The 15,193-nt window shown below is 50.1% G+C and overlaps 1 protein-coding gene across 1 annotated transcript; it reads left to right on the forward strand.

Moving 5' to 3' along the window:
• Positions 1 to 3,623: 3,623 nt before the first annotated feature.
• F7 (coagulation factor VII) lies at positions 3,624 to 14,030 on the forward strand. Its single transcript, XM_034520700.2, has 8 exons — positions 3,624 to 3,734; positions 6,164 to 6,324; positions 8,307 to 8,331; positions 8,408 to 8,521; positions 9,976 to 10,116; positions 11,147 to 11,256; positions 11,719 to 11,842; positions 12,931 to 14,030. The coding sequence occupies exons 1-8, from the start codon at positions 3,662 to 3,664 to the stop codon at positions 13,518 to 13,520; spliced, it is 1,338 nt and encodes a 445-aa protein (XP_034376591.1). The 5' UTR covers positions 3,624 to 3,661; the 3' UTR covers positions 13,521 to 14,030.
• The last annotated feature ends 1,163 nt before the right edge of the window (positions 14,031 to 15,193 follow it).

The following is a 15,193-nucleotide window of genomic DNA, read 5'->3' on the forward strand; positions in this document are numbered from 1 at the left end:
AATGCTAATAACAACAATGACATTTAGGGCGGTTAGACTATCAGGAACTAGGTGGAAATCCAAACTTTTAAGCTAGTAATGATGCTCAAAATGCAGACAGCAAGCCTTGGTAGTCAATATCGCTGTCATAGACATTGACACCTGTCTATCAAACAGGAAATGACACCATTGTCAGCCCACACAAAACATACACAAAGCAATGAAATTGATTCTTTGTGAATGGTGTTTGGAAGTCTGTAGCCATTTTTCTGTGTCGTTACCTAGGGTGTAGCTGAAATATGACTGAGGTGGTATTGCACTTAATCTAATATGACAACATTGTTACGTTACTCATGTGAGGTGGATAACAAATATAATCTGTACAACTCACAAAGAAGAAATTGCTACCTTGAGGGAATAAAATTTAAAAAAAAAATTAAAACCTTAATTATTGAAAACCAGAAAAACTGACTGTAACTTATAGAAAAACTAAGAAACTATTTAGCAGTGTGACAACATGTCTGCTTAACAAAACAACAGTGGTGGAACACACACACACACACACACACTCATGCCCTGTAGGCCAATAACCTCCCAAACTGTGGGGATTGGTTTGGTTTTGTTTCTCTTGATTTTTGGCCAGGTTTACACTAACAGGCAATTCCCTCTTATGGAGCCAGCCTCAAATCCAAATCAGAGAAGAGCTGGTTACCCCTGTAACAGTTGTAATTGGTTTCCCCTGTAACAGTGGTAGTCGGTTACCCCTGTAACAGTGGTAGTCGGTTACCCCTGTAACAGTGGTAATTGGTTACTCCTGTAACAGTGGTAGTTGGTTTCCCCTCTAACAGTCATAGTTGGTTACCTCTGTAACAGGCTTAGTTGGTTACCCCTGTAACAGTCATATCACTATTTCATTCATAGGTTCGTTTTCCTGGCAGGTCACTGTTCTAGCATGCAGGGTTCTCTGATAAATGGGACAGTTGATGACTCTTTCCTCCAGTGGGTACTTTTCAGAACTATGAAAACAAGGGATCAGGGAGGAAGTTTTGAGGTTAGTACCACCTTAATCTCTATATGCTACAGATAAGTGTGGTGTACCTTCAGCGATCAGCTAGTTAGTCATGGTGGGCAAGCAAGGACAGTGACCTATGTTGGGGAACACACACACACACATTCAAAACAAGTAAATTTGTCCATGTAATGCAGGTATAGTGCAATATAAAAAAAATTACTGCTATAACTTACTGTGTCAAACTGAGTAAGATAAGTCAGCAGCTTCATAGACATAGAAAACTTTTATTGATCATTAATTTATCATGGTTATCATACCAGGAGTCTAAAAACAGTCTTTAACCTGATAAAGCATGTGTAACAATCTTCAAAGCAAAAACTTTAAGTATCCAGACACTGTAAGCATCCTCATCCAGTCAGGAATGAGAGAGGGGTGAGCAGGAACCTTTCCAGCACACAGGACAAACATGAGGACGCCTCACCATTAAGATCATTCACTAGAATAGGGAATAGCACAAAGGAGCAAGAAGTGAGCCCTGTGGATACAAAGTACCTGTTCCTAACCAGAAAATCCAGGATCGTTCACACATTGCTAGCAGCAGAGTCCTCGAGACTAACCCATAGAGCAAGACACAGATCCAGAGCAAGTCACAGATCCAGAGCAAGACACAGATCCAGAGCAAGACACAGATTCAGAGCAAGACACAGATCCAGAGCAAGTCACAGATCCAGAGCAAGACACAGATCCAGAGCAAGACACAGATCCAGAGCAAGACACAGATCCAGAGCAAGACACAGATCCAGAGCAAGACAGATCCAGAGCCAGAGCAAGTCGCAGATTCAGAAGAAATAAAATGGATACCGACATTTGACTCAGGTCAGCTCTCTAGTTCCTAAACTTCAAGTTAATGATGTCATCTCTGCTGGTCCCCAACTTCGCAGGGCATCAGAACCCACAGGCATCATCAAGCTCTGTGCTAGGCCCACTCCTAAGATTCTGCTTCCCTGTGGAATGAAGGAGCCTGCATCTGTGTGAGTGTCATAGATGATGTGAGTGTGAGAGTGTAGCATGCATATACACAGGAGTGTGCATGAGCTGTGTATATGTGTAAGAATGGTATGTAACTGTGCAAAGACATTGTGCATGTGGACAAGTTTCTGTGCATGTGTGAGCATAGTACATGTGTGTCCCCAGGTAATCCTCAGCCCACAGTCATTTACGGACCTCTCATCTGTGTCACGTGTACAAGGGTAAGACTGACATGTAGCAGCATACTGAGGAGCCCCGTCCTGTTCTGCAGACTGTGGGGAGAGCCCTTGGGAAGCTGGCTGGGGAAGAGGCTTAGTGTTTCCTATCCCAGAGAAGGGGCAGACGGTTCCTGAGCATATACAAGGAATGTGCACATAAGAGGAACTCTGGGATCCCAGGGAAGCCTGAGAAGATAAGTGGGGAGGAGTCCAACAGAGGGACAGACAGTGACGCCTATGCTATCTCTCTAAACCATGTGTTTGCACTAGGCACAGTGCTAATGGTACCCACAGCACAGGTATGACGGGAAGACCAAGCAGACAAGTGGAACCCTTGACACCTGAGACTCAGGAGCCAGCCAAGGCAAGTGCCACAGGGAAGTCACCATCTGCTGAAGAACTTCAGCAAGAGCCCAAGTACCAGGTGGGTGCAGCATCTGTCCTCTGAAATAACTCCAATTGTCTGTTGCCCCAGAAAGCTAAATACCCATGTCCTGGAGCTCAAAAGGGAGGAAATCCTGAGTCCAGGCCCAGCCTCACATAAGAGAGCTGGGATGAATGGCTGCTGGCTCCTCTCATGTCCCTTGGGTTATGCTGTGATGAGAGGATTAGGTTTTACTGGGTGAACTTTGACCTCTATCCCAGAAGAAGCAACTGAGGTCCCAAGTGTGAAAGGGCCCCAAGAGTCAGAGGTGCCCCTGAGGTAGACTGTGCTGGCAAAGATGAAAGTCACAGACTAGGGAAGGAGAGGTGCTGTTGCACCCCACAAATGAGGTCTGACTCCCAAAAGGATGGTCTAGCCTTGTAGTGTCCTGTCCCTGAAAAGGACATTTTCCCCAGAGGATCCAACTGAAGCCTACCTACCATGTGCTCTGGAGGCTGCATGACCATAAACTGAGTGTTCTTGGGCTGGATCCAGTTTTTAACACAGAAAGTTTCACATGCTGAGAAACCTTGTTGATCTCAGGCAACCCAGTGTCCAAAACTTCACCTGGGACCTGGGCCAGAGGGCACGAAGGGACAAATCATGGGCCACCTGCCGACAGCTGCTTTCACAGTGTGGGAAGAGGAGGGGGCAGGGCAACCCTTGAGAGTCACTGAGGGCTACACAGCCAGGTCTCCCCTACAGGTCTTCTCCAGGTGTTAGGCCCATACCCAGCATCCTGTGCTTTACAATGATGTCATACCTGGGGATATGGACATCCATCGGTGGGTGAGATCTGGTCACACCTCCAGTCTGAGCCCACTTTGCCTGTCATAGCCTTCCTCTTTCCCTGGATATACAAGGGCCAGAGACATAAGTGACAGCCTCAGGTCGCTTCCAGCCAATGTTCCAGCTTTCTCCACCCTTCTCCCCTCCTCCCTGACCTTTGCCCTCCCGGCAGCATCTGGACAGTCCCCAGCCAGAAGCAACAGTCTCATCATGGTTGCGCAGACTCACTGGATGCTGCTTCTCTACTTTCTGCTCCAGCTTCAGGGACCCCTAGGGACTGTAGGTACGTACGTCTGTCTGTCCAGGGAGGGTTTCTCTGTGGACTGACTTGTTGCTGTTTGCAGCATTGGCTGGGAGATCAACAGGAACCCCTCACTGGCAGCTTCATTTGGTGTATGTCCCTGACAAAAGCAAATAGCATCTGGATGCTTGCCACCCTGAGACAGGCAGTTCTTCACAGGGGTGGGATCTTTGGCTGTTGGCTTCCAAAGACCTTTTAGAAGTAGGGTGTCTTCCTGCCTTCTACAGACACAGACACTTGGCTGTGAAGTTAGATCCTGGGAGTCACTCAGTACAGAGCTCTGTGGCAAGGGATCAAACACGTCAGAACAGCCACAGGGCACTGCGCTACAGGGCTCGCTCACTGTCTTGGCTCTATGTCCACAGCCACAGTCCCCTCCCACCAAGTTCACACACACACACACACACACACACACACACACCTTGAACCTCTAAGGTCTCGGGGGAGAAAACTTGTGGCTATGCATCACAAGTTGCAGTCTTACAGAAAGAGAGGCTGCCATGAATGTCCCCATGTATCACTATGATACACATGAGTGGTTGAGCCATTACTGTCCCCTTCAAAGCCCATGGCACATAGAGATTGTGGTGTATTCTCCTGCAGAACTGAGTGGCAACAGGGGCAATGGCTCCCTGCTCCCTTTCCTGGCTTCCCCAAGTTCTCTGCAGCGGGGTGGAGGACCTTGGGATCTCCAGGAGGTTGATGAAGTAAATGTGCCTTCTCCTAAGGGCCCACCCCTTACCCAGTCACTCACTGGAGAAGTGTATGTGTCTCAATGGCTGTGGCATATGCATCGTTCTCTGCCTGGTGAAGGACATTGATTGGTCCCATCGGACAGTGTCTCCATCCTCTCTAGGCCCTCTTCCCTCTCTCCGTCCCTTCTTCCCCAAATGGTTTTATCTGACTTCCACTCTTACCCTTCCTTTGGGGCATGCCAACTCCTCCTGGTGAGCAGAGCCACCTCTGCAGCCCCACCTAGACCTAGTTCATCCCAGTAAGGCCCATATGGGGTTTGCTCTCTTAAATGAGCCTCCTCTGCATAGGGAAAACCTGTCTCCGTTAGTCCTCTTCTTGAATACACTGGCTGCTTTTGGGTCTTCCCTAACTGCCTTCCTTCCTGGCTCTTCTCCCTTCCCATCTCAGCCACACGCCTCCCCATCCATCGCTGCCCCTTCCACAGACATCCCAGGCACACAGTTTATGTGACATAGTTGCCGTATGAGGACTTCGAGGGCCTCAGCTTTATCCCTGGTTTCCACCCCTGACTAACTTTAGGTGATTTAAACATCTGCATCCCCAATCTCCATGCTCACCCCTGGGATTCAGACCTCATGTCTATTGGGGTGTCCCACAGAATCTTCCAATTCAGCACATCCAAATGACTGTGGCTGCCTTCACCAAAGCTTTGCTTTTCCAAAGCCAAGTGGGGAACACTGCTCTCCTAGTTTCTGTCAAGGTCATTGACAGGCAGGGTTGTGTGGTAGAGGCTGCATCTGAAACATCTCCAATGTAGGAAATCAAAGGACTCGAAACCCCAGGTGAGGCAGCTGGTGGCCATGGTACCCAGGGATCTTGCTATGTTATCATAAGATCTGAAGCCCCAGGGCAATGTGATGTGAGATTCTTGGATTGACTCCCTGGACACAGGAAAGTGAACACAGATGGGAGGATAGAGGAAAATTTAAATATATGTTTGTGCACATATTTTATGAGTACCCAAGGAAGGGATTGCACAATGTGTGATTAACTGTCTCCTTTTGGCATGATGTCACATCATAAGCCTCGTGGTCACTGGCCTCATGGGATACCACCATTTGGCGACTCCTTACTAACGATGTGTCACTTCGTGACAATTTGTACGCCCTCCTAGCATCTCCTCATTATAAATCCCTAAGCGAGATTTAGTGAAAATGCCAGACCACATGGATATGGTAAATTTTCATCTCATCTAATAAATATATCACCATATACTTTCGCATAATATAAACCATATACTGTGCCATGTTCTCTGTCACCAACTATTTATGAAAAACATACCCAATTTTAAATTCAGCTGAACCTGGGCTGTGTCATTCCCTGTGACCTTCAGCCCAGAGAAGAGGGCCATTGAAGGAACCAACCTCTGCACCTTCCTTTCCTTGAGGTGGACCAGGACTCTTAGGTTCCCACCAAAGAGTGGGGTGGGAGAAGATCAATGTGTGTAGGTTGTTCCCATCACTAAGGGAGATGGGAGTTTCCACCACTGAGAGATCTGGTGTGGGTGGTTCTCATGTGCTGACCCAGTGTGGTTTTCTTCCCTCACTGGAATGATCCAGTGTGGGTGTTTCCATTGCTTATGGGACCGTCAAGAGTGGTTGGCTTCTGAGAAGCTTGAGGAAAGCTGCCAGGGCATGGGACCTTCTGTTTCTCAGTTTTTGTAACCCAGGAGGAAGCACATGGTGTCCTACACAGACAAAGGCGTGCCAACTGGCTCCTGGAGGAACTTTGGCCCGGCTCCCTGGAGAGAGAGTGCAATGAAGAGCAGTGCTCCTTTGAGGAGGCCCAAGAGATCTTCAAGAGCCCTGAGAGGGCCGTGAGTGACCCCTACCCCATGCCTGCTCGTGTGTAGCACTCTAAGACTGGAAAGAAGTGAGCTGGGAGTTGTGAGGGTCACACCCATGGCTCTGAATCTGTCTCCCCATTACTGTGGAGAGTGACAATCAGTACTCAGATGCACAAGAACCCTGACATACACAGCTTTCTACTCTCAACCATGCCACAAGCACTTTTACAAGAAATACAACTAAACTACACTGTCTGTGTCTCCTATTTTCCCAAAGAGAAATCCTTATTCCCTAAGGGCTGCCCATGAAGTTAACCTGAGACAGAAAATTCACCTCAAGGAGGGCAGGACACACACACACACACACACACACACACACACACACACACACACACACACACACAGTCCTCATCGGAAAAATGTGAGGGACACTGTGGCTTCCTCGGCCACACGTGGCCATGTGCACAGATTTGTCTCCACTCCTGAGTTACTCTTTTTATTTGTTTGTTTCTCTCTTTTAGTTTTTTGAGACAAGGTCTTGCTATGTAGCCCAGGCTGACCTCCAACTGTTCATCTTCATCTGCTTCCCAACTGCTGAAATTACAAGTGTGTGCTACCCTGCCTGGCCCTGTGATTTCATTTTGTAAAACATACATATTTCTATATCACTGAGCACATCTCTGTCTGGTTGGACATCTCCCTCTGGAGGTTTTTCCCAGAGGAAGGGTGTGTCAAGATAGGACAAGGCTTTGAGACAGGGTCCACTGTGTTTCCTTTTGCCATCATCTCTGGAAAAAATAGTCACAGCTCTAGGGGCATTTGTGAAGCTCCAGGAGCATTTGTGAGGCTCCAGGGCAGTTGTGAGGGGCTGGTTGTTCGTTCTCCAAGGGCTTTTCTTCCATCCAGTTTTGGCTCATATCATACCTCACACTCACAGGAGGCTCACCTCACACTCACAGGAGGCTCACCTCACACTCACAGGAGGCTCACCTCACACTCTTAGGAGGCTCACCTCTCATTCATAGAAGGATCACCTCACACTCATAGAAGGATCACCTCACACTCACAGGAGACTCACCTCACACTCACAGGAGACTCACCTCACACTCATAGAAGGATCACCTCACACTCATAGAAGGATCACCTCACACTCACAGGAGACTCACCTCACATTTATAGAAGGATCACCTCACACTCACAGGAGGCTCACCTCACACTCACAGGAGGATCACCTCTCACTCATAGAAGGATAACCTCACACTCACAGAACACCTCTCTCTCACACAAGAGACCTCACACTCACAGATGGCCTCACACAGGAAGTTCACATGTACTGGAGAATTTACACCCACAGAACACCTCACGCAGGAACCCTCATTTCCACAGGATATCTCACAAACCCGAAGGATGCTCCACACAGGAAATTACATAGCAGACCTCACATTCACAACACTCTCTTACAAGTAACTCTCTTACAAGTACCCCCACACTCAGAGCACACAGGGAGCTGGAAGAAGCTACTTTCCTCGCTGACTGGTGTGACCAAATACCTGACAGGAAATAACTGAAGGCAAGACACATTTATCCTGGTTGGTAGTTCAGGTGTCAGGGAAGGTGTGGTAGCAGCTAGTCACAGAACATCCAGTCAGGAAGCAGAGAGTGACGGAGGCTGATGCTCAGCTCACTTCCTCCTTTTTATTCAGACCAGAACTCCCATGGGATGACGCCTCCCACAATTAGAGGTTCAGGCCAGAGCTAGAGAAAGCAGGATCAGGGTCAGAACTCAGGTGCTTTCGCTTGGGAGAGGCAACTATGTGGTGACTTACATGTCTCTAGAAAGGGCTAGAGAAACATCAACCTTAGATAAGCCCTCCTTGTCTCCAGAGGAACACTGTCTTCCCAAGCCCCTCACAGATGCCCAGGTCAGGAGCCCCACCCACAGCTCCTGAGCTCCCTCTGTGCATGGCTACTTCTCATGAACGCGCCTCACATGGCTTCTTCTTCCCTTTCAGAAGCAGTTCTGGACTGTTTACAGTGGTGAGTAGATAAAAGCCATCTGTGCCCCTCCCCCACACCCTTTCTTTGCAATGCACTAATGTCAGCTCACCCTCAGATGGGGACCAGTGTGCCTCGAATCCATGTCAGAACGGGGGTACCTGCCAGGATCATCTCAAGTCTTACGTCTGCTTCTGCCTCCTAGACTTTGAGGGTCGGAACTGCGAGAAAAGTGAGACCAACTTTCTGCCTCCGTTTGCAATGGATGGAGTTGGGAGGGAGGGGCCTGGGTAACTGGCTCCAGAGAGTAACAGCCTCATCCAGAAAGGAGTGGGTGTCCAGGGCAGCCTCAGCCCCTGCAGGAAATTGATCTGGGAGACATTAAGTGCTCCTTTTAAACCAAGGGCCTTTGATTTATGAGTCTAAGATTTTGAGTCTCAGACTCAGTGTCCCTTTTGACTCCCTGCTCTGAAAATTCTGCTGGTCTGGAGACATCTGGGGGAGGGTCCAGCTTCTGTCCCGGGCAAGTCAGCTGAGTAAACTTCTTCTCTGCTGGTTTAAAGGTGTGAAATATTTATTCAGCTTTGAAATATCAAATTATTGTTAGGCTTGGAGACCACCAAACCACTCTGGACTCAGTAGTTCACCGGTGGGCTTCATAGAATTCACTGGCAGCAGAGATACACATGAGTGTTTTGTTACACCAAAGTTTGCAAAGGCCAGGAGCAGGTTTCCAGTTGTTCTCTTCTGTGGGCTCACACAGACAGCTCAGTTCTTCTAGAATGCATGTAAAGTACTGTACAGTATCACCGACCTAGAAAGTCACTTAACCCCAGGCCTAGGTGTGAAAGACCTGTCTCCAGCCCCTCTGGGCCCAAAGCCCACCATCAATCATACCTTTGGCTAGCCATCTGATATGACCCAAGGCCCCAGACAAGCGGCAGCATCGCAGTTGGGGGAATCCCCCAGGGTTACCTCTTCAGCCAGGGCAAAGGTGTCCTTTCTTCAGACCCAGGGATCCTTACTGCCCAAGTGGGTTCTTCCTGGTATCAGCTGCCTCCTGTTCTCATCAGGACAAGGTCAGGGGATGTAAAGGGGAAGGGAAGGAGGACTCACTAACAGTCACTGACCCCAGAGACCGGTAAGGTTTGGTGAGCAGTGATAGTGAGTGACAGGACAGGCTTCTATACTGTGGCTCTGGGCTGATGCAGAGTTGAACTGACCGCCCTTGCTGCCTTCTCTGTCAGGCCAATGGCCTGTGCTGGAACCAAGGGCCTAGATAGCTCACATGGTCATGAAGTTTGCCCCTAAAGTAACTTCTCCTTATGACAGTCCGTGGACCAGTTCCCCATTCTGTTGAGAACGTTTCCTTTCCTCAGGAAATGTTTGCTTACCTCCAGAACCCTTCCCAGCTTCTCATTAGAGTCTTGGAAGGAAGAAGCCATCACATACCAACCTAGCATCCTCCAAATGCCATCCAGGCTGCCTGCTGTCAAGATTGCTCAGACATGTGACTCCCAGATCTAGCTCTCATCCCTCCAGACCAGGCCACAAGGCAGGTGATGCCAGTTCAGCCTCAATAGTCCATAGCTCTGCGCCATATTCCAAGGGGACAAAGATGACCACCACCGTGGCCTGCCTGCCAGCCTTGCAGAGACCTCTCAGGTTGTCTTCTCCTGTCCTCAGACAAGACTCAGCAGCTGATCTGTGTAAATGAAAACGGTGACTGTGACCAGTACTGCACAGACCACGTAGGGACCAAGCGTACCTGCAGCTGTCACGAGGGCTACGAGCTTCAGCCTGATGAGGTGTCCTGCAAACCAAAAGGTAACAGGCTCCAGGGACTGCAGCTACCTTAGGCTCTGAAGAGCCAGTCACCTGTGCTGGTCTGTGGCAAGTTATCAGTCCAAAGATTTGTAACAGGCCAGACCCCTGCTCATCAAGTATCTGATAGATGCTGACTGACTGTGAGGTAGAAGAGTAGAGACTTGAAGGACACCTGGCTTGAGAGCTGTTAGCCTGGAACCCTGGGCCAGCATCCTGCACTGGCTCAAGTGCCCTGACCATTGAAGCAGGCCAGGAGTGGATGAGGAGGTCCTACATTGCCTCTCATGCCCAATTTGAAGTCTCTGAGACATGCTTGGGAGTCACACAGACACACCTGGCATCTGTAGCCACTGCTGCAGCTAACAGCATAATTATTGTTAATTATGTGCGTGTGGGTGGAGCAGTATTGCATATGACCGCAGTCCTGCAGCGGTCAGAGAATGTCAGATCCCTCGGCAGCGCTGAAGTCACAGTCAGTTGTGAGTTGCTTGTGTGGGTGCCGGGAACCAAACTCTTGCCCCCAGCTCTTAAAACATGTTCTCCACAACAAGACTATTTGGGCTTTGCTTCCAAAGGCCGAGGCTCCCTCAGAAGAGGACAGGCTCAGCCTGTGCCATGAAACTGGAAAGTCAGAAGGCCACAACTAAATGTTCTTTCTTACCTGAGGCCTTCGCAGTGGGAGGAGCATAGTCTGGTTAGAAGAGCCTGCTTTTCTGTGCTGGTTCATATTTACCCAGATCAGCCCTTGCTTCGGAGCAAGCCAGAGCTGCGTGTCTTCCCTGTGAGGATCTAGCAGACCCCAGCTCTAGAAAGCAGGACCCCAACTTTCCCCAAACCGATGTCTGCCCCTTCTCCTAGCTGCTGCAGTAGGCCCTCCCTGCCTACTCTAGATGGAAACACCAAGTTTCTCTGTCTTGAGGCCTCTCACTGCCCCCAGCAGGAGCTACAGCGGGGGCGGCTGCTTCTCCTCCTCCACTCCCGAGCACCTCCACCTCTGCACCCCGCTCTCTCTGACTTCTGTTTCATACAGTTGAGTACCCATGTGGGAGAATACCTGTCATAGAGAAAAGAAACTCCAGCAGCCGCCAAGGCCGGATTGTAGGAGGCTATGTGTGCCCCAAAGGGGAGTGTCCGTGGCAGGTAAGGCTCTCCATCCTGTGCAAACCTCCTTTCTCCGGCTCCGGCTCCGACTCCCCTGACATCAGGGTTTCTACTCTGGGGTGTGGAAGTTTTGAATTGGATTAAATTTATACACAAGGAACATGGGCCAGCCTCCACCCCACACCCCCACCATTACACTCTTGTGCCTAGAAAGGGAAAGAAAGCAGATACTGAGGCCCATTGCATGCAGAAACCACACAGGGTCTGCAGCTGCCTCATGCGAGTCACTTGAAGACCTGTAGAAGCACCCCATCATCCATGCACCCCATCCTTCCACAACCCTGTTGTCTACCAGAGCCAGCAGAGCCAGGGCTGCCCTACCCTGCTGGGGGAATCCCCAGAGGGATTGTGGGCAGGAATTAAGTCAAGTCAGTTGCTTCCTTGGGAGCAAGGAGACCATAAAAATAGTGTGGCTCTCTTTGTCTGTGTGCCCCCACCCAGGCTGTGCTGAAAATCAATGGGTTATTGCTGTGTGGGGCCGTCCTGCTGGACACCAGATGGATAGTGACCGCAGCCCACTGCTTTGATAATATCCGGAACTGGGTAAACATCACAGTGGTGATGGGTAGGTATGGCCGTCCCGGCCTCTGGCCTGAGGGCATTTTCAGACTAACACTGGCTCAGGGACTGAAGTCAATGGCCCATCAGAGTCCTTAACCAGGGGATATCTACAAAAGCGGCACTGGAGCTGACCCACTTTGTCCTCTGGGCTGCCCCTCCCATCAGGAAATAGGAGGAGATTGGGGGTTGCTCTGTCCATCTTGCCCTACTCAGACTGGGTGTCAAGGACCCCATCCACTCCCCCAGGCTCAGCCCATTTACAAACTTCCCTCCAGAACTGCAGTATACCCTGATGCAGGCTTCTCCTGAGACTCTGGCAAGGAGTCAAATTCTCAGATACCAGTGGCTAGACTGGCCATAGCCCAGTTTACATACTCTAGGTCAGAGGGGCAAGACAAATAAGAGGTCTGTGAGGGGAAATGGCCACACATATGTACCATGCGTACAGTTCTGTGTGGGGACATGGCCACACATAGTAAGATATGTACCATGAAGCATGGTAGGATATGTACCATGAGGCATGGTAAGATATGTCCCATGAAGCATGGTAGGATATGTCCCATGAAGCATGGTAGAATATGTCCCATGGGGCATGGTAGAATATGTCCCATGAGGTGTGGTAGGATATGTCCCATGAAAATTGGTAGGATATGTCCCATGAGAATTGGTAGGATATGTCCCATGAAGCATGGTAGGATATGTCCCATGAGAATTGGTAGGATATGTCCCATGAAGCATGGTAGGATATGTCCCATGAAGCACAGTAGAATATGTCCCATGAGGCATGGTAGAATATGTCCCATGAGACATGGCAGGATATGTCCCATGAAGCACAGTAGGATATGTCCCATGAGGCATGGTAGGGTATGTTCCATGAGACATGGTGAAATATGTCCCATGAGTCATGGTAGGATATGTCTCATGAAGCATGGTAGGATATGTCCCATGAGACATGGTAGAATATGTCCCATGAGACATGGTAGGATATGTTCCATGAGACATGGTAGAATATGTCCCATGAGTAGAGTTCTGTGTGGGGACATGGCCACACATAGTAGGATATGTCTGGTGAGTGGCATGACATCCCTCCAGGTGAACATGACTTCAGTGAAAATGATGGAACGGAGCAAATACGGCGGGTAGTACAGGTCTTCATGCCCGACAAGTACATCCGAGGCAAGATCGACCATGACATTGCCCTGCTCCGCCTTCACCGGCCTGTGACCTTCACTGACTATGTGGTACCCCTGTGTCTGCCTGAAAGGGCCTTCTCCGAGAACACACTAGCCAGAATCAGCTTGTCGATGGTCAGTGGCTGGGGCCGGCTACTGAACCAAGGTGCCACAGCCGTGGAGCTCATGTTTATCGAGGTGCCCCGGCTGTTGACTCAGGATTGCTTGGAGCATTCCAAGCACACTCCTAATACCCCCAAAATCACAGACAACATGTTCTGCGCTGGCTACATGGACGGTACCAAGGACGCCTGCAAGGGTGACAGCGGTGGCCCACACGCCACACGCTACCGTGGCACATGGTATCTGACAGGTGTGGTCAGCTGGGGGGAGGGCTGTGCAGCTACTGGCCATGTTGGGGTGTACACCAGGGTCTCCCAGTACACAGACTGGCTGGTCAGACTCATGGACTCCAAGCTGCAGGTTGGGATTTTTCGAGTCCCACTGTAGCTCCTTGGACAGCCCAACCCATCCCAAGAAGGAAGCTTCAGCTTGTGGTGCTGTTTTGTATCAAATTCTATTGACTTTCCTGCTATCCTTTGGGTGAGGGAGAACGAGATAAAGAGAGAGTGAAGAAAGCAGAGGAGGAGGGAAATGAGAGAGGCTGGGAGAGGGGAAACAAAGCAGGGGTGGGAAGAAGTCTGAGTCAGAGAGTAACAAAGACATTCAGAGGGGCTGAGCAGTGCAGTCACAGACAGGCAGCCAAAGGGGCAGGGTGTCCCTGAGGGAGCAAGACTCAGACCTTGCTCTGTCTCCCCTCAGCTGCCTCCTGTCTGCATGTGTTCAGTCTGCAGTGCTGCACAGTCAGTGTGCACCTGTGCACATAGGACACGTGAATGTGCACGCATGCGTGTGCATGTGTGTGCACTCAAGTTGCATGCATCATTTGCACTGCTGTTCCCTTTTGTTTCGTGTGAGCACCCCATCTTTGTCTCAATTAAATGAGAAATGTCGTCTGCATATGTAGTGTCATCCTTCTGGGTTACCTAAAGGAGTGTTTCAGAAATCAAGTGTGCACCCTTGCTGTTGAGTGCTGCTCCTCCCCTGGCAGGGACCAGCTGATCGCAGCACACTTTGGGGATGCCTGCTGTTACCCTGGGTTGACCTTAAGTCCCTGAGCGCAGCCTCTGATGTCAAGTCAGATACACTTCGGCAGGGACGGGAAAAGGAAGGGGAAGGTGGACTGGGAGGGTTCCTAATCAGTAGGGATGCAGGGAGCCATCTCACAGAGCCATCCTGAGATGCCCACCAAGTGCCCTTGAGAGGCCTTACTGAGAATCCAGCTCCCTGAAGACTGGTGTGCTCAGTCTGGAATGTGCTTATTCTCAAATCAGCACTTCCTTTCTGGGAGTGGGGTGGGGTGGTAGAGAGGGAAGGCAACAAAGGGAGGACCCCCTCAAGCCAGCTTTAGTGTTTGTCCCTAGTCCCAGACCACAGGTCTGCTGTGAGACTCAGTGTAGGCTTAGTGACCTCTACACAGGCATCACCGGGCAGGGCAATGGTCAGGCGTCAGACACCAGCCAACAGCCACCAGAACACCGCACATTTTTTCCAAGTTCTGTTACAATCCACCACAACCTGTTTAATGACAGTGACTTCCCTCCTGGTGAGATGCCAGCATCAGCCTCGACATCTGACATCACGGGTGTGTTTGTTTGTCAGGTACCCACAGCATGCCAAGGCCCTCTCAGCACTGGCAACAGTGGTAAGCCAAATGCCATCACCGTACTCTCTGCCTCACGTGCACGCAGCCTCAGCCATGAGCCATTGCCTAACCAAACACCATACCCAGCACGGACTACAGTGTACAATGAGAAGCCCATTTCTGCTCACTAATGAGCAGGCACAGTGCGCATGCTCCCCCAGCTCAAAAATAGCTCCGCCAGATGAAGCTTCGAAGGAGGAAGGGGACAACGTGAGCTCCAGCCGTCGTGTGCACTTGTAGAAGGTGGGGACAGAGTGAGCACTGCGTCCTCACAGGCCAAACATAGGGAGTTTTGTTGTTGCTGCTGGGGCTGCTCCTGCTGTTCCTCCTGGGACTCTGGAGCATGGGCCTCCAGTGGTGCCTTCTGGTGACAGTTCATGAACTCAGAGCCTACAATTCTGACATTGCAAGAAAGATT

This window comes from Arvicanthis niloticus, chromosome 16 (genome assembly GCF_011762505.2).
Source record: "Arvicanthis niloticus isolate mArvNil1 chromosome 16, mArvNil1.pat.X, whole genome shotgun sequence".
In the NCBI taxonomy this organism is placed as follows: Eukaryota; Metazoa; Chordata; class Mammalia; order Rodentia; family Muridae; genus Arvicanthis; species Arvicanthis niloticus.

Bases quoted from the DNA above. Each gene is read 5' to 3' on its own strand.
- F7 (XM_034520700.2), top strand. From the start codon at position 3,662: ATGGTTGCGCAGACTCACTGGATGCTGCTTCTCTACTTTCTGCTCCAG. The intron at 6,325-8,306 runs GTGAGTGACCCC...CTTCCCTTTCAG, and splicing joins TCAAGAGCCCTGAGAGGGCC to AAGCAGTTCTGGACTGTTTA. The intron at 8,332-8,407 runs GTGAGTAGATAA...GCTCACCCTCAG, and splicing joins GTTCTGGACTGTTTACAGTG to ATGGGGACCAGTGTGCCTCG.